Below are 26,339 nucleotides of genomic sequence, written 5' to 3' on the forward strand. Positions count from 1 at the left end.
ACTTTTGTTCGCGTGATTCCCCTTTTTCTTCTCAAAAGAGACAGAGAGTGAGATCGCGAGTTTCCGTAGGGTTGTTTTATGTCCAGCGCCGCGTCGAGTGCATTGGAGATATACTTATTTAGTGTTTGTGGCGATGGTACGCTCGTATCCAGCGTGGCAAGCATGGAGTTGTGTGCGAGACGCAGATCTTCTTTCTGGCAAGGACGGTCAAACAATTATGGACGAAGCGAGTGTGAAGGGGGAGGGGACGTTGGAGTAATTTCAGATGAAGTTAAACAGTCGTCTTTGGTTTGTTGAATGTGTCTTAAGCAGATCCCCGCGTCTCGACGAACTCTCGATCGCGGTAAGGTGGAAATGGAAAATCCGCAATTGAATCCGCATTTAAAATTCGAACATTGGTGCTTACGCATGCAAAGCAAGCTAGGCTGCATCCAGCTTGGTGGTGGTGTGTTTTGTATTTGCATCGCAACGCAGAATGTACAACACTAAGTCGGTCAGGTTTTTGTAAAAGAAGAAGAAGCACAAGAAAAGCGTGTAACCGAAAGCCGAGCCGAAGAAGCAGAAAACAGCAACATCGCATTGCTGCGGGGCAACAGCAATAACAACACATAAAAAGCTCTTTAAGAAGTGGGCCGAGGGAGGGAGGGGGAGGGCGGACTCTGACTCTGCGGAAACGGCAGTAAAATTGAAGAGAAGCGAGTTCAATAAACTCCTCGACGGCGGTCGAGATTTCGCTAAGTCTCTTACCGCGGATCCAGTCTTTTCTGCAGGGGGAAGTGGGTGGATTGGGTGGTGCGGGGTGGTTGTTTGGAGGGGCGCCTTCCTGCCCGCCCGCCCGCCCGACGGACGAGTGCTGGAGATGCCACGTAACTGTTGCGATTTTCATCGAATCGGGCACACACATCGAACGGGAAAAGTGGGGTGAAGTGGAGTGGAGGTTGGCCGCCGAAGTCGTCTTGCTTAAGATTGGAAAGGGAGAGTCTATGTAAAGAGACCGAAAAAGAGAGAGAGCAGGAGAGAAGGGACATAAGAAACGTGTACCAGTGAGAAAAGATGTTAAGAAACCGCGGAATGCGAACGTGTCGTCGCGACAAGTATAGTGAGTTGTGAGATGTGGTAAACTGCTTCTTCATCGCGAAGTCCAGAGTCTGGTGAAGCGTATAGCTTTTCCTTTTCCATTGGACTTTTCCGGACTTTTGTTTAGGCCCTTCCGTCGTCGTCTTGGCGGTGAGCGTGTGGTTCTTCCTTCGCGACCGCACGAAAAGACGTTTCGTTGACAGACTCTGGAGTGAGCCACATAGTGAGAGATCAGTGAGGTCGCGAACGGCCGCGAACGGCCGCGAGACACGAAGCCGTGCAAAAGGGAGAACCCGCGCGGTGTTGGTAGTCGTCGATCTGTTGTGTGAGTCTGCTATGCTGCCACTCTTGCCAAGTGTCTCTGGCTACGGTCGTATGCGTACGTGCGTTGGGGCTCGTTTGTTGGGGTTGGCCTCCCTCTCCAGGGAGGAGGGACGGGTATCTGCGGCAATGTGTGTTCTTTGATTAATGCTGCCACGTTTTAAGTATTTCCAGCAAGTGTGCCGCGCGCTGGTGTGGCGTTGTTTCGGTGGTGGTGGGTATGTGTGAAGGGCCGTACGGAGTTGGGGGGTGACTTCCCGGGGGAGGAGGAGCAATGGGTTGATGTTGGGAAAAGGGGGGGAGTATGCAATTGTTGGAGTGCACGGAGCAAAGAATGCAGCTTGCTCTGGGGGAACGTTGAGCTCCAACGGTTTCCTCCCAGATCACACCCCCAATCCCAACCCCCCTTCCCCACAACCACTAACCACCCACTAAGCTGATTTTAGTTCAGCTGTGTGTTTGTATCGATACGTGAGCAAACGAAGAACGGCCGGGCAAAAGGGGGGTGGTGTTTAGGGGTTGGAGGGGAAGGGAAAGCACCGCCGAATGTAATGGAAGTGCGCCCTAGTTTTTTCGAAGTTTCGCGAGTGTGTATGTAGCTCCTTTGGCAGGGTGTGTTTGTATATGTGCTCAATGTATGCTTGCGTTTTTTTCACTTCTTTTTAATGCTAGATCGGCACATTCCTTTCATTCAAAATCGCGAATGCTTCCCTCCCCGCGGCCGTGCACCACATGTACAATGTTGACTGGAGGAAATTGTCTCTTGAGTGGTGGATGGAGAGGATACGACACAGAAGAGGAGAAGTCTCTCGACTTCTCGCGAAAAGAAACCATGAACTCTATTGCCTATATTGAGCCTTTTGGAGAAAACTAGCGAGAAGAATGGGTGGGGAAGAAAAGAAGGAAGGGTCGGGGGGAGGTTTGAAGTGTGAATGACGTGATGCAGTTTGCACTTTGGAACATGGATTGGTGATATTCTGCGTTTGTTGCAAACTCCCCCAGGAGTATATAGTGTACCAGCCGAAAAGCTTCTGGCAATTAATTTCTTCCAATGTCAAATGTAAGGATTTACTTTAAAGCCATAAGGATTGCTTACTCTAGCAAACTTGGAGACATGGAAGTGAACGTTACAAGAAGTAACGATTCGGAAGCCCAACGCAACATGTGTGTGGACTGTCTTGAAGATACCTTTGTTGAAAGAAGTGAAGACGAATTTGGTCAAAGCAACCAGAATGAAGAAAGTCGTCGGCCTAGCAACAGTGACGCCAACTTTGCTTTGTCTATTGCAATCCCACACAGTCATTCAGCCTATGATTAAGTAAATTGCCAACCACAAAGCACATGGCGCAGAACAATATCATAGCTAGTGATTTGGTGACCCTTTTTTTCTTCAGTGGCAAAAGGGAAATTACTGGAATAAACACTATCTAAAAACTCCTGTACATGTTCTTCAAAACAGTGTAGGTAGTGGAAATTCATCAAGCGTGGTTCCCAGTCTAAGGCTTTTTCTGGCATATTCATTTTCACGAAAATCTCCTCCTCCCGTTCAATGGAGATTCTTCCAGAAACTGTCACTCGCCATTCACAAATACCAGAGACATTTGACTCAATCAAGTGGTCGAGATTCCTTGATTTGCCTCATCCAACTTCTCAGGCACTTCAGTCCAATCAGTCCCAGGCCGTCGTCACCCAGTCCCAATCGGTTAGAACGTGCGGTTCCGGGCAATGATGGATGGATGGATGGATTCTTCGCATCGAACTCATACCATACCAACACGCACCCAGAAGGCATATCCACTTGGCCAAGGCGCAGTTTGGGGATGTAAAATATTTGCTCGGTAGTACTCGCAAATGGGTGTAAGTTCCTCGTGTATGTATCTTATGCTTCCGATGATGAACGTGTAGCGCGTAAAAGAGAGATTGAGCGTCTTGTTGATCATTCTTGAGTGAGATAAATTGAGTCAAATATGTACTGTGCCCGTCCGTGGTATGATTCCATTGTCCATACATTTCTCCGGAGGGATTACTGGGTCTCGAAGCCGTAGGGATTGTTGTGAAGCAACAACATTCGAATGAAGTTCGAGGGTGGTTATGTTTATCTTGCGCAACTGATAAAATCGTTTGAGATAAGAAATCTTCTGACATCATCCAGTATGCGAAATTCACTTACTTGCTTTTCAAAAAGTTTTTGGAAAAGCAAAACCACGCTCTTTCCACATTATCTCGTGGTGTGCCGCCTTGCTTGAACAACGCTCTTCCTCCTCGACCGTCTATCGCAATCGGATATGGGGAGTGCACCATTCCCTACGACATAGCGTTGGCAAATTTGGCAGACAGCCGGCGTCGCCATCGCCACAGTTGCCGTCGCCGTAGTCGTAGTCGATGTTGTTGGTCCAAAGGGAAAACGATAGCTTAACGATACACCATCTCGAGGGGAATGGTTTCGGCGGCGTCTAGCCAAAACGCACCCGGACCTGCGGGGCGGCTTGTTGCAAACGGAACGGAAACGACGGTGTCCGGTGGGCGGGAAGAGATAGGAAATGAAATGTATTTTCCATTTGCAGTCGTGTAGTACAATCTCTGAGCAGCGCAGTGGCAATATCTACTTCCGGCTAGCGTCATGTGAAACCTCACCGAACGCACTTTGCTCGCTGGTTGGTGACAGAAGGAGAGAGAGAAGGAAGTGTGTGAGTGGGAAAGTTGTTATCGGAGGAGGAGTGTTGAAGAAAGAAAAAGAAGAGTGTTATAAGCGCCGACAGCTTGATCGCGTGCGATCGCGAAGAGTCGCGGAAGGTTTATCAAAATCATTAGTGAAGCTTGGACACACAACCGAGAGAGTGACGGAAAGGAGAGTGATTTAGAGCCGACCTCCTGTGCAGTGACTTGAGTTCCGGAATCCAAGTATTGTCCCCCTCGAACTCTCGTCGCCAGAGAGTCCTTGGTCCAGCATCATGGTGCGAAGGGCGGTATCGACGTCTCCGGAATCGACCAACCACTTGAACCACCATCACCTCAGCCAAGCGCAGACTCCAACCTCGTCGACGTCCTCCCTGTCCTCGGCCTCCGATGGGCAGCCGGTGTCGCAGCAAGCCTCGCCATCGTCCCAACAGCACTCGCCAGTGTCCGCCGGTGGAGGCGTCGGAGGAGCAGGAGCCACTGCCGGCGGTCCGGGTGGCAGTCTGCTGGGGCTACACCACCAGCAGCAATCGCCCCATCAGCCCCACCAGGGCCACCATCCACATCAGCATCCGCTGCATACGCCTCCACCGCATCACCACGTGCACATAGCTCCGGCACCTCACGAGAACGGACATGGCGGTCCGGCCGGAACCGGCATCTTCATAGCGGCGGCACCTTACACCGGCGAGTACTACGCGGACCATCCGTACTACTACTCGCATCCGGAGTATGGGTCGCCGTCGCCGTCCCAGCACATCTGCCCAGTGCATGACTACGGTAAGGTTGTCTTTCGCAGAAGACCAACTTTTCAAACGAATTTACTATTCAGCACTTTGGGGCGGCACATTGCTGGAACTGAAAGGGCCACACGCGCTGATAGTAATATCTCTGCGTTATTGCTTTCTACAGTGATAAACAATTCCGACAGCAGAACTTTGATAAGGTGGAACGGGGTCCCCGATCGCTGAACCGAGTATGTGCGTTTCCACGTAATTAGTAGACCGTGAGTGAAGATGCACAAACAACACCTCTTGGAAAATGGAATTCGCGTCACAGCGTCCATTGCAAGCTACAACTCTAGACTCTTCTAAGCATTACTATGTTGATTAACTACAGTTTCTAATCATGATTGAAGATTTCTTTGAAACAAATGTCAAAGAAGTACGAGTTTATAATCAGTTATACGCGTGGTCAATACTTTTGGCTTTGTCACTACTGGAGGAGAACCTAACGATTTCTCCTAAGCTGGTGTCTCAGCCTAAGAGCGATCTTTGTCTGGAACAGTCTAGACGATCCGCTTGGTTTTTATAGGTTTCATAGCTAGCGGACTTTGACTGGACGTTTTCTTCTCAAACACTTTCAAGAGAACATGCCACTCTCGTTCAATTTCACATCGAAGAAAGGGTTCTCTGGGAGACGGAACATCCTCTAGAAGAGCGCAATTAAGATTTTTTTTTTTAGTAAACAATATTTTGTAATTAAGAGCTGACCTCTGACCGGCTGACTTCAGCATTATGCCTTTCTTGCATCCCAAAAAAAAAGAATGGAGGACTATCTCTGCGCGTGGCTCCATAATCAGCGTTCAATGCACTGGTGAATTTATAAACATGTCGTGAAAACTACAATGCACGTTGCAGAACCACGTTGCAGAGACGGTTGCCAATTTTTATAAACAATGTATTTGGTTCTTTTGCGAACAAATCTTATTGATCACCTACGTCAACGGCGCAAATCTTGATCATCCGCTTTCGCCGTGAAGAGTAGATCTGGATCACTATCGGGAGGGGTATAAAAGTGATGTTATCATCGAAAGGAACCAAATCAGTCTGCTAACCAAGTGCGCCTCTAGTGGACACACAGTGTGATCAGTGCCTGTGCTTTTCTGTGATCTTTTCAATCCCGGAAGAAGACGTATTTGCGCCGTAGTTTCGGTAGTTAAACACTCAATTCGAAGACACGCAACGATGCAGAGGGAAGGGATTGCAGATACGACAACGCGTATTAATTACTTACCATTTCCGTCGGTTAACCTTCAGCGAGGTATTATCGCCTCGTGGGTCATGGGAACGCTTTGATATATCTGTGCAGTTTTAATATTTTATTGACCATTGTATTTGGTTTTGTTTGGTGTGCTTGCTGCCTTGAGAAAAGGAAGGATGTATACTTTTTAGTTGAAAAATTTTAAATCCCTTTAAAAGAGTTATTTTATGATGATGCACAAAACAACGCGCGGAGACATTGTAGTGGATAATTACTAAAGTTAATTACGGTTACGGTTACGAACGCAGTTAAACGCAAAACTACCAGTTAATGAGATTTCCATTGAATCATAAAAAGATCGTTCAATTTATTTTAAAAGTAGTAAAGCTTAAATTACCCGCACAACATACGAAACCAAGTAGGAAAATGTTGATTAGGACTACCGCGAAACGATAATAAGCCAAGGCGATCCCATTCCGGAACATTTCAATACCGGACTGGGGGGTAACTTTGCCGTGTTGTGCCTATTGGTAAGAATAATATTACCCCAATCCGCAGCCGGGGAAATCCGTATGGTCGATGGTATGCGTGACGCGGAGGACGTGACACGTCGGCGATTCTCAGCTGGCGCCGCGGGAGGCTTGCAGAATTTCGCGGAGGACCCCTGGATGGCGGGTTGGTGGTTTGTGGTTGGTCCCTGGAAAGACCCATTCGTCGTGAGCGAGCAGGCTGAAACTGGATTTGCCTGGTGGGTGTCCATAACCACTACCACCAACGTTGGAGGTGGGTAACAATCGTCGCGTCAACACCCGGGCGCGGAACCCGATGCTTCGGCGGGGGTTCCGGAGCTGGAGGTAGAGTTTTTTGTGCCTGCCAGGAACCTTCCGAAAAATCATCCAAAACGCTCGCGCTGTTGAGTGGGAGAAACAAAACGGCGAAACAAGGGTCTTCGCGAATTTTTGTACTCTGCTTGGCGATCTTCTACATCTCTTTGTCGTCGTCGTCCACCCTCCGGCGCAAGAGAGAGACACGGATGCCACATCGCGTGCAAACTTGCCACGAATGCTTCGGAGGAGTTTCACGCCCAACTCCTCGGCGTGTGTATCTAGTCTCGATTTTTCGGTGTCTTCTTTCTCTTCACCGGCAACTCACTGGGCCATACGTACGTAGTCTTGCAGAATCGAGCGGGGCGGTATATAACGGAATGTGTCGGAGATGTCGAGGACGAACTCCGGGGTGGTGGAACGGAGGCACACAACCAGCGTTTATCATTAAAGGTCGTCCGCGTCTTTTTCGCAGTCTCTCTTTGTAAGATGGCTTTAAGCACGACTTCACTTCGACATTGCTTCGACTTTGCATCAGACCAAAAACCCGTTTTCTATTCTCCGAATGGACGCTGTGGAAGTGTGGACCAGCGGGGGGGGGGGGGGGGGGGGGGGGGGGGAGGAACAGCCAGCACGAAGAGTGGGGCGAAGGGGGAGGCAGCAGCACATCCTCCATATGATGATGATGATGACGAGGTTGATGATGATTCAAATCTCGAGCTTCAGTTCATGTTTTAACTGTGTGTTTGTTTAAGTTTGTTATTTGAGTCGGTTTGCTTTTTCTTTTGCTTTTTTATGTTCTGTTGAACGCTTTACTGCTTTTCTTAAAGAACGATCAACTTCTTCTTCACATACCTTTTTTTAAATTGATCCGTGATTTACTTGCATTCTACAAATGTTTCAAATTTTTAGGCATGTCTTACGCGGTTTTTGTGTGCCCCTGTTTTGCTGCAATCAAAATCAACGCATGTGGCCCTATTTGTGCCAAATTTAGTTCGCTCAAGTGTGGCCGGCTTAAGACGTTTGTACGAAAGGAAGCTGGAAAGAGAAATACGAAAACATGCTCGTCGAGCGCATGTGTTTGTGCTTCTCCTGAGGCTGTGGGTCGGTCGTTGGTGGGTAACGGGATTTCACTTATCATGTTTCCTACCATATGATGAAAAGGGCTCCGCTCAAGAAGATAGAGGCGAGCCACGAGAAAACACTCGAGTACAATCCTCGAGCGGTGGCTACTTCGGGGATCTCTTTAAGAAAGGTTCAATTTGGTTCGAGAATGGAATTTGGACAGCCCCATTGGATGGAGAGGAAGAATGCCCTCGAGGGGTGGAAAAAATGCTCCAAACCGAGGGGGGGAAAATGCTGCAGCAGCATTCGCGGTTCGTGCGTGTTGGTGTAAATTCGGTGTATGAAGGCTACAGATGATTGCAGATTGGTGTTTTTTTGTTGGTGTTATTTTCCATTTTGTTTTGTTTCCTGCTTAAGGTCGCTTCTTTTTTTTACTCGCAGTCCGATGATCCCTTCATCTCCGAGAGTGGTCTTCCCGATCTTCCCGACCGGTTTCTGGCGCACACACTCTCTCGGTCGCGAGAAGGTCTTGCGGGGTAGTTTCGGTGTCTCCACAGTCTCCACAGCTTTTCTGTTCAGCTGGGCAATGTTGTTGCTTCTTGGTTTTTCCCTTTGCCTTTCGACTTTCTTGCAACCCGTTCGACGTCGTCCTCTTCTTGGCTCGAACTGTTGGATCTTGGAGCCCGCGAGACCGAGGGATGAAGTGATAAACGCAGAAACTGGTTCCACCCAAGAACTGGAACCTAGCAGCGCTGCGGGAGCTCAGGTTTGGGAGGTTTTCTGGGTGTGGACTGAGGGCCTTGTGAGGTTTTTTTCCTCCCAGCCATGGCATGGTCTGGGGATGGCGGGTTGAAACCCGGCTCCCCCGCCGAAGGGTTGATTGTACTCTGTGCAAATAATGACCTTGATTAGTTATGCTCTCTTTTTCTTCCCCCCGGGGTGGCGAGTTCATCTTCGGGTTCGTGTCTCGACTGCGCGTGTGTTCCTCTTTTGAAAGTGGGAGAAATATGCACGGAGCGATGTCCCCGAGACCGACTGAACAGCAACTGCTGCATTGCTCTCGGCCACTTTTGCTCCCCGCATTCCCTCGAGCCATGGCGAACGGTTGGCTTGGCGTTCGTCGGAACGGCGAAGGTTTGGTACCCGAAGGTACCGAAAAACTTCACGCATAGTCCCCCGGGGGGAGGAGGGGTGGGACGCCATCCGTCTGGGGATGGGGCCCATGGAGGGGCGAGAAGAAGGGCGCGTTTGTCTATGTATATAAACACGAAATATTAATGACCGTCTGGTCTGGTCTGGTCTGGTCTGCTGCTGCTTGCTCGAATGGACTGCTGCGCCGTTGCATGATGGTTTGGTTGGCTACTGTCTGTTGCTTCAGGATGGGCTTCTTGCCTCCGTTGTCTTGTTGCTGGTGAACAAGCAGCACGGCGCGTTGTGATCCACTTTCAAAGCGGATCCTTTGGCGAGGAGGTGGCTATTATTCGGAGTATGATTTAATGAGTTAGAATTTTTCCCCCAGTTGCAGTAAAATAATGCGCCACATTGTACGTTAACTTGTCATGGATTTATTACAATTATCTTCTTATGGCCCCCGGATTTCCCACTCATCGAATTCCTCCCAACCAATCAACACGTAGGGGAAATTGTTTATACATAAGTTCTTATTTGCCCTAATCTGGTTCCCTCGCGAAATGTCGACATGTGCTGGAAAATCCAACCATCGGATCCCGCATTGAAAGACTGACGATTGTTGTTGATCTGCTGGTGGTGCATACGTTTTCGCTGATGCTGACGGTTTCCTGATCTTGAGTTGGGGAACTTTTTTTTTTCGAACCAGAGAAGAACATACGCGTCAGGGAATGTATCTCTGTTCAAAAATCATCTGTATTCGTGTTTGAGGGGAACTAAACCGGTCATCATGGGTTTGTCCACCCCTATGTGTGAGCCGTCGACCAGCATTAGTGTCAATTAGCAACGCGCGGCACGGAATATCGTCCCTCGCCGTCCATCGGGGTGTGTGCCTTTTGGTTTACCATTTTTCTCCTCACTTTTCCAATGAATTTTATTTTCAATGGTGCGTCGATTTGGTTTGGTCTGTTGGAAGGATTCGTGGGAATGCTGGCTAGCTAAAGGTGACCAACGCGAAACATCGTTTGAATTAAGTATGCTTCATTTGCGGATTACAACCACGACGTCGATAATGTCTGGCGTGTTATAAACTCAAATGCAGGTGGAGATTGTAAAGTCTTATCTAAAGTCCTCGTCTATTATTTTCGCCAGATGAACACGTCAAACACCATCAAGCATTTATCTACATTTCTTTCCTTGTCTCTAAGGATGGCTACTCCTCCTACGACGCTGACCAACGATAGACGTGACGAACCAACGGTATCTGTTTCGAATTAGTTCGAATGTTCTTTTTTCATTTCCATCCCAAGGCGAAAGCAACAGATTCGGCATCAGCTGAAAAAAGACGCGCTTTCGCGAATTGGACGAAGAAATGGCGCAAGTGTGGCGAGGCGTGTATTTTTGCTTCATTTCTCTCCCTCGAGTCGAGTCTCGGACGCGACTCACTCGGGGGCATTAACCGGTAGAATTTTATGGCAAACTTTTATGCATGTGTGTATCTTTTGGGTTGTTGGGAGCAAGACGAGCAGCGTGTATCCTGGAGTGTTGGAGGGGGAGGGTTGGGTGGATAAGTTACACACCCGATGCTTTGTTTTTCACTCTCCTGTCCGTCCGGTGCGCAGACATGACCTCCTTCAGGTTGTTATCGACAGTCTGGGGGTGATGAATTTCAAAAGTGCATACGTAAATAACGATATGCGTCGTGGAAGGAGATGAAGTGCGCATCCGAGATCAGGCATCCACGTCCCGGAGTCGCCGGCAAAACCAGGTCACGGATTCACGACCTTCCGTCGATGGATATTTTGAGAATCGTTTAAAAATAGCTCGGTGTTTACTTGAACCCAAGTAATACACCGTCGGTAGAACCGCAAGTAGCGCGGCATTCCTTTTCCTCCCGATCTCGAATTGGCCATTTTCCCGTTCCCGCTGATAACGACATTCCAGCACCATTTGATTGAATCATTTCTCTTTCTCTCCTTCCCAATCTCTACCACAGGCCCCGTCACGCTGCCGATGGTGTCACAAAACCCCACACCTCCGATGGCCATGCCGATGCAGGTTCCGCACGGCCACATGATGCAGCAGATCGTCGACGAAAATGGGACGCTGAGGCACGTCATCCTGTCCACCCAGCCGCAGCAGCTCGCCCAGGGCGGCGTCCAGCACCATATGCATCCTTCGTTTGTAAGTAGTCCATCCCCCACACCACCCCCCTGGGTTGGGGGGCGGCGTGTATGTTAGCTTAAGACATTCCATCCTGCAGTTCACCATCTCATTTTTGTACCAGCTTTCTGTCTGTTTATCTAAATAATCATCGACGCGGCGATGGGGATATGAGAGATGGCGTTGGCGGTGCAGTTTACGTATGTGAAAAATGTACGAACTTGTTTCTCCCAGGCAAAAAAAAAAACAGAAAGATGCCCCACAACTACTGAGTGAGTCACCACGCTTGGGTCCGCTTCTCGCTAAGAGCTATAATAAATAGCTTGCGCCAACTTATCGCCTGGAAATTCACACATTTTTCCTTCGAATCGTGCGTGTCTTGGAGGGTGGCCTTCCTTGCTTGCGTCCGCGAACCCGGTCCGAACCGGTCCCGGAGTGTTGATTTGTTGCTAATTTACGGCACGTTCAGTGCAAATTTCTTCTTCCTGTTGTACGAACCGATGAAGAAGCCAGAGGAGGGGCCCCCGGCTCCTGTACCTTTCAGGGGTTTGAGTTGAGTTTTTAGCAGTTCTACCTATGAGTCACGAACTGACCAGGCATGCACCAACTTCCGGCATATCATTGGAAGTAGGTTACAGTAATAATTTGTCCGCACTTTACTGGCATCCGTCAACGCAAGATCATAGCGCTTTCTGCACCTGTTTACACTTTCATTCTACCGACCGAATGGTTACTTCTTACAACGTTTTACAACTCAGCTAGCAAACCCGGCAGTGCACGTAAAACATCAAACAATCCTAGCCTACTGTAAAGTACTTGATGTTGAATCGTCAAACCTCCAAATGGCAACACCAAACGGGTCAAGTAGACAATTCGTCGCTTTCTAGGATCTAAAGGGTGAAGGTAAAAGTAGGGGAAAATCACTTTCCGGTCGAAAAACATGCTTTTGCGAGGATTTTTGTGATTGGGGAAAAGCGATCATAGCCTACCTTATCCTGTATTCCTCGAGTGGTCGTGCCTACTACAAACATTCAACCGGTAGCTATCATTGCGGTAGATCCTAGAAAGCGACGAATTGTCTACTTGACCCGTTTAGTGTTGCAACTTGGAGGTTTGACGATTCACCATCAAATACCTTACAGTAGGCTATCGTTGTTTGGTGTTCTACTTACACTGCCGGGTTTGCTAGCTGAGATGTAAAACTCTGTACCTTACGATGATCGGAAACCCCGTTGCGTTCTTCTGGCTAAATTTAGAGAAAAAATGGCTCTTAGGTATGCGAAAATTCTGTTACACATATGGTCATTTTACGTGTGTGCCTTCGGTGTATTCGAAGATCTTTTGTAGCGATGGACTAATTCACGATCTTCCAAAACAAAATCATTTTTGGGGCGCGTTTTCTAGTCGATGTGCGCCGGTTACGCCTTTGCTCAAACTGAGTCCAGAGTCAGCAGGCATGTTTTTTCCTACTTATTTTCCCATCCTCCTCCTCCTTCTTCTTCTCCTCCTCCATGCGCCAGATCTCGCCGGGCAGTCCGTGCACACAGAGAGGAAGTGTTGCTTCCGGATTTGATCAGATTATGATTGGAGCACAACAGTAGTGGGCATCACATGTGCGTGATGTGTGTGCGCACTACTTGCGCCACATTACGCTGCGCGCCACCAGCACATGCCAGAACACTTGGCATTAGTGCGACAGAAAGGAAGAAAACAAAACTAAAAACCAGTGAGCATATACCTCCCGTCCGAGGCCGCCCCCCCCCCCCCCCCCCCCCCGCTGTTTCTTGCGCTGTAAAACATATCAAGCGAAATGCGAGAAGCATCGGCCCATTGCCACCTTCTTCCTGTTGCTTCCGGAGTGACTTAGTCCTCCGTCTCCCCCTCCTCCTACTCCGGTGGATGGGTGTCGATTTAAAAACAGCACCACCCCATGTTCCGACCGAGGAAAAACGGTACAGAGGCGGAAGAGGAGACACATTGGGCGGAGGATGGATGAAAAATAACACGACAGGAAAGTAGTAAAATATCAACAATTATAATCGAAAGCGGAATTACTACTGCGGGCGGGCAGCTGGTTGGTGGTGGTGGGTACACGAAGAGATGTGGATGTGTCTGGTTCCGCGTTTCGAACACGTCCTCACTTCGCTTCGGCAGCCGCTGGACCGCGGACAAAGCGGCAACATTGTCGCACCAGGCTATGCGTAATTGGTCTCTCCATCAGTGGCCACAATCAAAGGCGCACAGTGTTCTTTTTTTTGTCCGTCTCTCTTCTATTGATGAATGCTCGCGATGAACACGAACATGATGACATGGTTTAACGCCCTGATATTAGATTGATACTTTTATACAGTTAGCGTTACTGTGTGGCATTCGGTCAATCAATCAAACCACGGTACATGTTTTCAAAACATTGGTTTAGTTGCTTATCAGACGGCAAGGATTACCGTTCGGGTTAATTTACTGTATAGAAACACACACAGACACGCCATAATTAAATGGTGGTAAGTTTATAGTGCCAGTAAGTCCTTAAAAATATATATATATTTCGTCGGTCGAGAAAAAAAAAGCACATTACCAAATGTCAACTTGAATCTCTGAATCAAGTCTATTGCGCGGCACAAAAACCATCGTATCCGTCGAACGGACCGACGGATGCTGGACGGATTCTGGAGTCGCTGGAAAAGGGAAAGAGTGGATGGAGTGGCATTTTCTAAAGTGACTCTGGTGTGGTGTGGTGATCATGGACCATTTAAATGAAATTGCATGCCTGTCATTTTGGCTCAAGGTCGCACCGTGTGTGCGTGTGTGATCAAATGTTGCCTAGATTCTTCTTGTTAGTTTCATTCGCTTTTGATGGGTTTTAGCGAGTGGAGCTGCTGCGGTTTTTTCGGCGTGTTCGAGAAACAATCGAGTTCCGGGCAGCGAGGGTAACGTTGTTTGTTTTAGAGATTTTTAATTGTCCCTCGCCGATGCGTGCTCTTCAAAAAAAAAAAAAAAACGACGGGGTGTTGCGAATTTGGAGGCCCACCGTTTCTCCCCCGTGTTGTAATAGAGCCAAACAGCCAACACCCCCGAAACTGAGGTGGACGACGTTAAAGTGCCTTCAAGCGGGACCGACCACCGGGAGTAAAGAGCAAAACCACATCCGGCAACTGTTGTTGGGTGTTCACCACCAAAATCATTGGCCGCGTTCGTTGTGTTGTTGTGTCGGTTGAAGAAACGACTAAATTGCTGCCATCCCCTACGTCCGCACCGTGTGAGAGGAGGGGTGGGGGATTAGTTTTTGGTAGAATTGCAACATCAACCCACGAAAATAAAATAGAAAAACTTTCGATATTTTGTTTGTACGTCCCCCTCCGAGCGCGAGCACGTCGCGGCGTCGACAGAGAGACAATTGATTTGAAATTAAAATTCGGCGACAATTTGTTCACGTCCACCCGCCGTGGTAGAAACGGTGAGGGGGTGGGAGCGAGGTGGTGGACACTATGCAACCGCATGGAAATTGTTGCAGCGTCATTGAGCGCTCTATGTAATGCCGCCACCGTCGCCACCGTCATGCAATTTTGGGCGGTTATTGGCCTTCTCTCTAGGGTGGTTGTTTGATGGAACTCGTGTTGTTTTTTTTTATGTTGTCTCCATTCACGGCTCGCTGAATTGAATGTTTTGAGTTCATGTTTTCTGCCCTTCGCTCTATCTGCAATCTTCATTTAACACCCACGGGAGGAGGAGGGGATTGGGAAATGCTGGAACTAATTTGCTAACCCATGCTTCCCATTTCCCTCAAGTGTGATAGGTTTCGGTTTTTTTCTTTTCGCATTTCAACACTATGGACACCTCAGTGTGTGTTGTAGGTATTTTTTTATCTGTTTCCTGCTTTTGTTGCATCGAGTTTCTCTGCGTTTTAGGAGATTGTGAAGGGGCTTGCACTTTTTCCCCGGTTAAGAAACACTGGCCATCTTTAAAGAGAAATATTCTTCACGCAATAAAACGGGAAGGATAATCAACAAGCGTCTTATCAAAATCGTGCTACCAAAAGCCGTTTCCTTTGAGAGTGCGAGCCAGTTAACAAATAAACAGATACCAGGAATTGTGTCTAGGCGGGCAACAAACTTTAGTTTTGTGTGCCGTTTGAGATTGTCATGTCTGGTGTTTTTTTTAAAGTGCGTTGAGTATTTAGTAAACCGCCTCGATCCACTCCACGCTCGTGTTCCAAGCCAGCACCCACCCACTTCCTGTGGGCGATAATTGTCGCCGCGTCTTTGCCCCTCGCACCCGTCTGATTGTTGTCTGACGTGGGGCGCATGTTTTGGTGGTATGTCGGCGGCTTTATCTTCGCGCCAAGCCTCCCGCCAAGACGTTTGTACCTAAATAGAGAAAGAGAAAAAGAGAGAGAGAGTTAGAGATGACATAATTAGCAACAATTCGTGTCCGGAAGGCGTTCGGCTGGGCTAGATAGAAGGTGGAACAGCAGCAACCCTGTGTTTGTGCCACTGATAACGGCCGAAAACGAGCCAACACACCAAGCTGAAATTGTGTGTGGCTGTCGTCGTCGTCATTAGGCGACCGCGACCCCATCTCATCAACTGCCACGTAAAGGGGCGCACCAACATTACGCTACATTCGGCGGCCCAACGAACGAGCATGGTGTGGCACACTCGTACCCCGCCCCCTAAAATGGGTGTGATGAGGAGGTGGGTTGGGGGGCTCAACATGGTCGCGATTGGGCTGCGTATAGCGTGGTTGGCTGGAAATCAATCTAGCTTACGTGGCGCACGATTTGTTCCGATGCTTGTTTTGCAAAACACACGTCGTCGACCGCATCGGGTGGCGGCGGATACTGATACCAAACGCCGCCCCGGTGTGTTACAACGGTGTGTAACGGTGGTGTGTAGGCTGTATAATGCAATATGTTTCCCTGTTTCTGAAGTGAGAAAATACAAACACTCCGTTGCATCTGAAAGGGGGCAGGGGGAGCCAAATCAACATTGAATGAGAATGGTACCATCCAGAGAGGAGGTACTGGCACTAGAAAACGGAATTCAGTACCTACGTGTCACTTGCCGACAGCGGAGTGAAGACCAACTGCGCAACATTAATCTTCTACAGCTCCCGCTGTTATCATTGCACGGTCGTGTTTTGTTCGGTTTTGAATATTTTGAAGAATTTTTGCCAACATGGACGATCCGCGTAAAACTGTCAACGTGGTAAAAATAATCGTAAAGGTGTGTAAGTTGTTGGCGTGTTCAGTGAACTCATTGGAAAATGTAACGATCAGGCTATTGAAAATAAATAACATGATTTTTAACCTTTCCTTTTTTCCGTGTGTCTTCCTTCTATCTACAGACAAATGGAACTGCGATGCCCTTCTTCAATCCAATTGCCGGCTTTCAAACGGGGCCCGGTGCCGGAGGGCCTCAGATGTACCCTCCGCAGCTCATTGCCGGCGGAGCGAATGGCAACAACGGAGCGGGCGGAGCGGCGGGAGGTGGTGCCGGTGGCACGCACGGTCTTCACACACCGCAGGGTAATGTGGGGCATTCGCCTTCGCCACCGTCACACACCAACACCAGCTACCACAAGGACGAGCGAGCCCAGCGGCAGTACTCGAAGATGCAACGCAAGTTGGACCAGAAGCAGCGAGAATTGAGTAAGAAGAGGCCCCTAACCTAAACCGATATTGAGAACCCCGATCGCTCGATGGCTAACCTGTTTGTTTGTTTGTTTCCGTTTTAGATGCATCTGCGACGACGCCAATCAATTCACCTAGAAAGCATGTGGAGCTGAATGGTAGCGGTGGCCAAAGGAAGTCCCATCTTTCGCACCCCGTACTGCCGAACCATCTGATGCATCAACGCAACGGGACGGCGCATACGCTGGTGGTTAACAACACACCGACGTTGGGAGCGTCCGAAGAGGACACATCCAGCGCTCCGGACGAGGAGGAAGACAACACGCAGTCGATCATTGTGGACCACTTGAGTTCAGTTCCTTCGCCGCAGGTGACCGAAATAACGTCACGCACGGCGTTGCTCCAGTGGTCACCACCAACGACGGCACTCACGGCGGGATCCGCTGCCCCGATGCCACAAGGCGTCGTCTCGAACACTGTCGAACCGTTGCCGTTCAACGTGCAGGATCTGCACTACGAGGTGCTGCTGAGTGACCATGGCAAGGAGAACAAGTATAAGAGTATCTTCAAGGGAACGTCACTGTCGTGTAAGGTGCAGGACTTGCGTCCGGGGCAGGAGTACACCGTGCGACTGCAGGTGTACCTCGACCAGCTGCACGGTACGCCAACCGAGCCGACGGTGTTCAATACGCCCGGCTGCGAGCCGGACGTTCCGGCGCAACCAAAACTGCTGGCACGCACCAAGAACACGCTGCAGCTGCGCTGGAATGCCCCGGCCGACAACGGTTCGAGCATCATCCACTACATCCTGGAGTACGACAACGGAAAGAGCAACGGTGTGGAGGCAAACGAGTTCACCGAGGTGGTCAAGACGAAGGGCAAGCAGTTCCAAGTCAACAAACTGCAGCCCTCGACGACCTACTACTTCCGGTTGTCGGCCGTGAACGAGTTCGGCCGGAGTGGCTACTCGATTCCGATGAAGTATACTACGAGTGGCAATGTGCCGGCAGCACCGGTACCACCGACGCTTCGACACGCCACCGCCACCACTCTGAAGCTGGCCTGGCAGCGTCGCTCGGAGTGCGAAAAATTCGCGCTACAGATGAACGACGAAACAGATAGCGGTTTCCGCAACGTGTACTACGGCATGGACACGCAGTACGAGTGTGTGGGTTTACGGCGCGCTACGACATTCCAGTTTAGATTAATGGCCATTAACGATGAGGGTAAGGGACCATTTAGCGAGCAGGTGTTCTTCCGGACGCTTCCGACTTGCCCGGGCCGACCGGCGAAACCGCAGGTGAAGGGCAAGGTGCATGCCAACGGGTTCCGGGTGAAGTGGGATCCGCCGCATGACACGGGAGGCGCCGAGATCGGGCTGTACCATCTGGAGATAAGCTCGGGTGCGCACTACGAACGTGTTTACACCGGCAAGGAGTCGGAGGCGATGATCGAGCGGCTGAACCCCGGCACGGCTTACCAGATTCGCGTGCTGTGCCAGGGCCCGGGAGGAAGCAGCGCCTGTTCGGAGCCATGCCTGGTGACGACGGACCCGGTAACGCCCGGTCAGCCGCAGAAACCCTTCTGCAAGTCTCCTCCGACGCCGTACGCGGCCTGTCTTGCCTGGGACAAACCGGACTACAACGGGGGCTCGCCCGTGCTGGAGTACGAGATGGAGATGGAAACGGTCGGCACGAAGGTGCGCAGCGCGGTCTACAAAGGTAAGGAGTTGTTCTGCGTGGCGAAGGATCTGCAGCCGGGCGAAAAGTATACGGTGCAGGTGCGGGCACTGAACCGCATCGGAGCGGGCCCGTGGTCCGAGGAGTTCACCTTCAGTGCCGGTGCGGCGCAGCCCGAAACGCCGCGCGATCTCACGATCGTGCTCAAGTCGCCAACGCATTTAACTGTGATGTGGGCCGAGCCGCACAGCAACGGGTCACCGATAAGCGAGTACATTCTTCAATCCAGTGCCGATTCGACGTCGTCGCCGTCGTCGTCGTCGTCGTCCACCAGTGACAGTGACGGTGCCGCACCAACCGATGCCTCCCTCTACCAGACGGTGTACCGCGGTGCGAGTCGTTCGGCGGACGTGCGAAACCTACATCCCTTCTCGCGCTACCACTTCCGCGTGTGCGCCCTGAACGCGGCCGGAAGCTCACGCTTTTCCGTTCCAATCACGCAGCAAATGCCGGCGGCTCCGCCGAACGCCCCCCTGCTCGGGGAGCAAAAGATTACGGCCAAGAGTATACTTATAAGCTGGCAGGCACCACATGACAACGGTTCCCCGGTCACGCAGTACAACATCGAGTGTGGCGATCGGCTGCTAACGACGGATGCCTCAAGTGCCAGTGCTGCAGCAGCCAACGCAGCAGCAACATCCGACCGCGCATCGGCGGTTAATGCGAACTACGCCAACGATGACGAGGACGACGAGGAAGAAGACGATTACGATGAGGAGGAGGAAGCCTCCGTTGGCAGCGGCGGATCATCCGACGAGGATGATCATCATGAAGATCACCACCCGGTGGCGAAGGCAGCGACGAATTTAGTAGATAGCAAATTAGGCCGCTCATCGAGAGGAACTGTTGCCGCAGCCGTCAGTCCGGCACATTCAACGAAAAGTGGTCACCACAAAGCTGTCGGTGGTGGTGGTGTCGTCGAGACAAATAAAAACATGCTTCTGATTGGCGACCTACACCCCGAGACTTCGTACAAGCTGCGGATACAGGCGGTCAACGGTATCGGTACCGGGCCGTTCTCGACTTTCGTCAAGTTTACGACCGCCCCGTTACCACCGAAGCCGCCAAAACTCGAGTGTGCCCAGGCTGGCTTCGCGCATCTGAAGCTACGCTGGAGCGAAGGCAAGAATCTCGATCTCGCGCGGTACTACGTCGAGATGGAGAACAGTCGCACGGGCGAGTACCAGAACGTGTACACGGGCAGCCGGACCACTTGCAAGGTGATGAAACTCCACGAGCTCACCACCTACACCTTCCGGATATGCGTCGAGACGCGACACGCCGGCAAGGGTGACTTTTCGGAGGGTTTCTCCTTCACCACGACGGCCACCTCACCTAACAGCATCAAAGCGCCTCGCGTTTGCCTCGATCCGGCAACAACGAATGGAACAGCCGGCGGCGGCGGTGGTGATGCTGCTTGGGACAATTGGCACGGATCGCTCACAATCGAGTGGCAAACGAGCCGCAACAATCCATTCAATGATCCCATCGAGTACATTTTACAGATGGCCAAAGCTAAGGACCAAGATTATCATCAGGTATGTATGCAAGTGTGTGCATGTGTGCGATGGGTGAAAGGAATGGATTAGTGGATAACATCAATGTTTGCTTTGTTCTGCACAGGCCTACCGTGGACCAGAATCACGCTATACGGTGTCCAACCTACAGTACGGAGTGAGCTACGCGTTCAAGGTATGTCCGGTGCGCGTACGCCAGAACGGAGAGCATGTGGCAGGTCCATTTTCCCCGGTACTGCACCACCATCTGTCCAATGCCATTGCGCATCGAGCGAGTGCAAACGGTGGCACAGCGAGTGGTCACCGGTCCGGCACGGACGACGTCGATGGGCGTACGCTGTTCCAAGGGAATGTGGTCAACAGTCGCGGTGAGTTAGTACTAACCAAGTCCGCAGCCGGCGCTATGCTGCTGGCGGGCAACAATGGTTACGGGCCGGACGTTGGCGGCTATCACGCGGGCGGACAGGTGAAGGGTGACGGCTCGTCGACGGGTGGCCTGATGAGCTCCTCGACGATGCAGCAGCTGCAGCGGTTCTTCGAGCCCGACTCGAGCAAGGCGGTCGTCGCTGTGGTTGTGTGTTTCTTGCTCTCCATGATCGTTGCAGCTTTTCTGAAGTAAGCGTAGTAGGCCGTCGTGTAATAATCCACTCATGTGTTGTCCACTCGATGTTTCGTGTCCTTTGGGTGTCTGGGAGCAGGGGGCGTGTATGTGGCGACCAAATGGGGGCATGCATTAATCAATGTGTTTACCAAGGAGGATATCGTTCATTCCGAAATGTTTTTTCTTTTTTCTAACGCCACGTAAATCTAGCTTAAAATCATTGCCTACTACAAGCAGAAATATGCAAACAGAAGCCCAATGTGAAGGTGTCGAACTTTCAGATCCTCGTGAAGGTAGAAACATGCTGCTTTATGAATCAAATAATATAAACATTGAATAAGAAAAAACAAACTGGAAAAACAAACATTATGTGATGTACCCACTAACACTTATACTTTGTATCGAATAATCTACTCACAAATTCTATCGTATGTTGGCCGGGGACCACACCGGTGAGTCAAAACCAATTCAGCACAGTACCACCAAGAACCCCAAAGGCAATACGTAAAGAGCCCAATGGGCTCTTCTCGTCTTCGTCTTGTGGGTAATCGTATCGATCTATTCAACATTGAACGGTATACTAAATGTCCGCTCCGTCTACCGACATAATCCACTCGCTTAATATAATATACTTGCAACATACATTACATTCGTACACAGGAATCAGAAGTAAAGGATGCGCGAATCCGTCTCGTGCTGAGGTGGAAACTTTTTATCAGGCTTTCTCTTGCCCTTTATCTCTAAATTACAAAGCTACTCTATAGAAAAAAAGGATGTCGGTAAACAATCAATTAGAAAAAACGAAAATTAACTGAGCTGAAGCTAGCTGCTCACAGTGAACGACTGGTTTCTTACAACTAATAAAACGATAACTATAGGGAGCGGTTCAATGAAGGAGAAGGGTGATGGACAGTACAGTGGCATTTGGAATTAATAGCTAATTAGAACAAGCAGCCTACAGAAGAGCGAAAAGCATGTGTGTCCGCCGTGGAACTGTGTTAAATTTGCTATATTGTTTATACCAATTCAATTAATTCCGCGTTGTTTCGGTTTTGGGGGTGATGATCATTTGTGAGGCAGTATGTAGGAAAACCTTGGCCCCTTTTTCCGTGGTAGCGAAGGTTGTTGGCCTTCGAAGACGAACATAAGAATGCTAGGATGAATGTTCCGGACAAATTACTTTGCAGCCTGTAAAAACTACAACACACTCTTCGTGGGTCTCTGCTATGTGTGTGTGTGTACGGAGAATAGAAAATGACAAACTAATGGACACAAATAAGTATTATTAATGGTAAACCCAGCCCTTTACTGCAAAGCAGAGAGGAAACACAGGAGAGTAAAACACTGTAAAACAAACAAAAAAAAATCAAACAAAAGTCGAATGTCGGCACCATCTAGACCCCCATCTCGTAATCCATAATCTCCTAGAAATATAGCTCATAAGTGAACAGAAACGGTTTATTAACGGTACATCATCACCAAGGAGCGCTGCGCGCAAGATACACTATACATTAACGCTTCAGGGTAGCTTCGGGGACGACGGAGGCGAACGAATGGAACGAAAAAAATATGTAGCTCCATGTATTCCTTTCCCCGCTGAAACGAACAAGCGAACGAATAGCTAACAACTGTTGTCACTCGCGTTATTTGTTTAGAGACAGTTTCAAACCGGAGAAGTGCGGACGGGTCAAACGAAAAAAAAAGGACTTCCCATTGAACAACATTCACGAACGAGAACAGTGACACGGCCGGCATCGTTGGTGGTGTAACCGTAACGAACGCATTCCATAAGGCAAAAGTGTGTACTGGTATGCTGTTAATCTGTTGTTTTAACATGTTTGTCTACCACTTTTAAATTCCATGTTGCTACTTATTAGAACGAAGAAGGGAAAACATAGACTCACGAACGTTCATTGGTGAACATGCGACCGCAGATAGGGTTGGTCCTCGGATTCACAACGGATCTTTCGATGCAATATACGCACAAATCAAACAGGTGAATGGTAGCCGAACCCCAAAAAAAACAAAGATTGTACTTAAGTTGTAACGTTCTTACATAACCACCAGTTATCCTTCAACCAATCTAAAAACGAGGATCAATTTGATCAATCAGATTGCCGCACACACGTGCGCGCGATCGCTTCCGTAATTCCACATGACAGTAGGCTTCCTAATCTGTTTCTATACTTTTTTCTTTCCACGTGGGACGTGACGTGCACGTTGAAAAAACACACCGAATGGACAAAATTATACTACGCAACACGAACACAGTAATAGTTCCAATCCATTTGGAATCGTTTGGAGAAAAGCCCCTAAATGCATTTTTTTATATATATACATAAATTATGTAGTTTGAATGTGCAATTTTATTTAACTATAAATGTTGTAGCCAATTTTTCTTGTTTTCTTGCAATAAACTGCGGAACGCAACAATCGTTTCCTATCCGCAGCGGATATTTATTTAAGATTAATTATTGTTTCTCAACTTCCGTTGGTATACCATACGAGTAGAAGAAGAGGGGCGGCGAGGCGCAGTGCAAATGATTTAGATGAAATATACGCGGGTTATTAATAGGGCTTTGATATTCCATTCGCAGAATATGTGCATTTTATGTTCGACCTACTTATTCCATTACCTAATCACCTTTTATATTCGTTTATTGTACGCATGTGTGTCTCGCACTACTAGCATGAAAGGGAACGTACATTTCTATTCAAGTCAATGTTATTACGCAAACATTATTGATTGGTAAATTGTGTTGCAATTTTGCATTATTCTCCTATTCCCAAGATGCGCAGCACAAGGGCGAGTAAGCTATAGGACCGATTGGATACGAAAGGATTGAAAGTGATGGACTTTATGAGTGGCTAACGTTTGAAAGTAGGGCATATGAAAAAGAAAGACGATAACTCTCACATTAAATATGATGCATATTGCAAGTTCCATCATTAGAAAATGAAAACAACGCAAAAACAAATGTACACAAGTATCCAACAACAGACAATTAGCAGAATGGGAAAAACCACAAACAAACCTAATCAAAGCATTGTTAACCGTCACAGGCCTGGTATTTGTTTGTAGAAAGGAAAAGTGTGCAAAGGGAGTAATAATTCGCCATGCATCAAAATTTCGACATGTTTAGACAATGTAGTGGGAGGTAAGAAACACAATTCGGATGCTGTGAAGTATGGCGCCTAACGAAAGAATTACAAAGAAAAAGCCAACAAAAGGAAAGGGTTAGACCAGAGAGAATGTGTCAAATTCGTTTTTTTCGGTTCAAGTTTTGTTGAAATTGTAAATATTAAAATAGAAAAAAAAATGATAGAATATGATTTTTAGATTGTTTCTACGAAACGGCCACAATGAATGCACGGGAATGCTCGGACGAAAAGCCAAGGAAATGACGATGTTAAACAAATATGTAAATTGCAAATAGCGGAAAGGAAGAGGCATTGGAACGCATGGTTGACGCCCTGGACATCGCCAAGGTTTCTACTTACACTGGCTAGTGGCCCCGATGGTCACATGGGCTTCGTGCAGGAAATTGCAAATCAAACAAACACTAAGCAACAAAGGGTGGACAACTCTCAAGTGATTGAAAATCGAAAATCGTAACCGATTTAAACGGAACAACGCAAACTAGGAAGTATAGGTATTATAAATGAATTGATTGTAGATTGTTCATTGACTGGAGCGGAGAGCTATAGGGAGACGAGTCTGTTTTGTTAGCACGTGGTTAGAGCGTATTCGAGGGTTTCGTACCATGTTTAGTTGAGAACGAAACGGTTTTTCTGAATAGTTAAACTGTGCCGGGGAAAGGCAACGAAGATCAGAGAACGTGAAACTGATTGATGATTGATTGATTGATTGATGATGTTTATAAACATATTTTTATCTCACGTTTAGAAGTATATACTATCAATTATATTTTGAGTTGTTTTTGGTACTATTTTAACTATTTTACTTTTGCTGAGCGTAATGAGCGAAACATAAAAAAAAACATAAATAAAAAGAACATTGAAATGTGCGCGCTTTTGGTAACTAAAACACACATACACAACTTGGTATCGAGATGAGAACGAATGTTGTGGGCAATACTAAACCAAGGGGTGAGAAGTTAGAAAAATTAACGAAAGTTGTAAAGCGGGAAAGTGTCAAGTTTGTACAAAGTGAATCCTTTCGAGGGTAGGGCATTGTAAATGTCGATAAAGTTCGCCAACACGGTTCGACAGAAGGGAGCTGGATTGGAGCGAAGAAGAGCGAAGAAGGAGAAACGTTGCGGGATGAAATAACACGTTACGGGGAAGGGGTAAATAGGCTTTGAGCAAAACACAAAAAAAACATACAATGATGCTGTTGCTGTAGGTAAAATAAAATTCAAACAAATGGAAATGACCTGTGTACTGCAAACGAATGTGTGTAATGTATAACAATTATGAAAATCAACAAAACATAAAAAAAGAAACGCAAACGCGCGACACAGCGGATAACAAGCAAGTGTAAACATAAGGGGCAATGGAAATAACCGATGAAAATACAAAAAAGATGATATATGTTGAAAGTGGACATTAAGTATATATATACATATAAATGAAAATCGGAACAAACAAAATTATCTTAATATATATACATACATAAAAATATATATACATATACAAACATACATACACACATAAAACAATATTTAATTTAACAGAAATATATTTTATGTAAAAAATCCAAATCTGTTGTCTTGTGTTGATGAGTGCAACGGTTGTCGACGGGAAAATAGTTACACCTAAACGTCACTGCAAATGCATTTGCACTTTTCGCTACCAGATGCAGATGGATAGCATCAGGATTGCATGGCTAAAAATAATCCTAGTCGCCTGCGGTTGCGTTTTTGGCATGTCAACTAACGTACGTTTCCCTAAGCAAGCCGTGATCGAAGGCTAAGGAGCAAGCGGTTGCTTCGTTCGACGGGATTGATGCATTTTTCATTCTTCAGTATTCGTCGTTTCGGTGCCGCGTGAGTCTCCATCGGAGAGAAAGATTGGTTCGTTTTAGTTTTCCTTGCGTGAATCAGGTAAATAAGTACTGTTTAATGCAAGCAGAGGTCATCAAGTGTTTGTGAACTGCAAAAGAGTATGAAATAATCGCAATGCTGCAACGTACGGTTGGCATTCGAAAGTTTAGTGGATTTTTTTTCGTAGATTGCATAATTCGCGTATGATCTAACCGTTGAAAAAAGTTGAATTTTGATTTTGTTTTCTTTATGCAGCCACATATCGCACAATGGGCCACCATCCCGAGCCACCGGTAATGATTTCGGATAAGCTGCCGGAATCGTTACGTAAGAAGATGATAACGTTCCAGGCAAAGAATGAGCTACCAGTCTTCCTGAAAGGCGGACCCGCGGACAAGGCGCTTTTCGGCATCACTGTGGCGCTGTGTGGCGTAGGTCTGCTGGGAATTTTCAAAATGATCTACGATTTGGGCTTCGCCAAGAAGAAGGCCTAAGAATGTTGGACAGCAGTGAATGAATGTGTTACGACCGAGTAGAGCACACAGAGATAACCGTTGGAAAAACCATTGAGCTCTATCGTCCACTAAAACATTAAGACAATGGCAGCACA

At 48.2% G+C, this 26,339-nt stretch overlaps 2 protein-coding genes across 2 annotated transcripts in view; both read left to right on the forward strand.

Moving 5' to 3' along the window:
• LOC131266470 (fibronectin type-III domain-containing protein 3A) overlaps window positions 1–24,787 on the forward strand; it is a 40,792-nt gene extending 16,005 nt beyond the window's left edge. The window contains exons 3-6 of the mRNA XM_058269014.1: window positions 11,071–11,258; window positions 16,581–16,884; window positions 16,971–20,143; window positions 20,229–24,787. Of these exons, the coding sequence (XP_058124997.1) occupies window positions 11,071–11,258; window positions 16,581–16,884; window positions 16,971–20,143; window positions 20,229–20,741 (4,178 nt within the window). The 3' untranslated portion in view covers window positions 20,742–24,787. The remainder of the gene's footprint in view (window positions 1–11,070; window positions 11,259–16,580; window positions 16,885–16,970; window positions 20,144–20,228) is intronic.
• A 932-nt stretch (window positions 24,788–25,719) lies between these two features.
• Window positions 25,720–26,337, forward strand: LOC131262428 (cytochrome c oxidase subunit 7A1, mitochondrial). The gene is made up of 2 exons (XM_058264423.1): window positions 25,720–25,789; window positions 25,985–26,337. The coding sequence occupies exon 2, from the start codon at window positions 25,999–26,001 to the stop codon at window positions 26,221–26,223; it is 225 nt and encodes a 74-aa protein (XP_058120406.1). The 5' UTR covers window positions 25,720–25,789; window positions 25,985–25,998; the 3' UTR covers window positions 26,224–26,337.
• Window positions 26,338–26,339: the final 2 nt, after the last annotated feature.

This window comes from Anopheles coustani, chromosome 2 (genome assembly GCF_943734705.1).
Source record: "Anopheles coustani chromosome 2, idAnoCousDA_361_x.2, whole genome shotgun sequence".
Classification (NCBI taxonomy): domain Eukaryota; kingdom Metazoa; phylum Arthropoda; class Insecta; order Diptera; family Culicidae; genus Anopheles; species Anopheles coustani.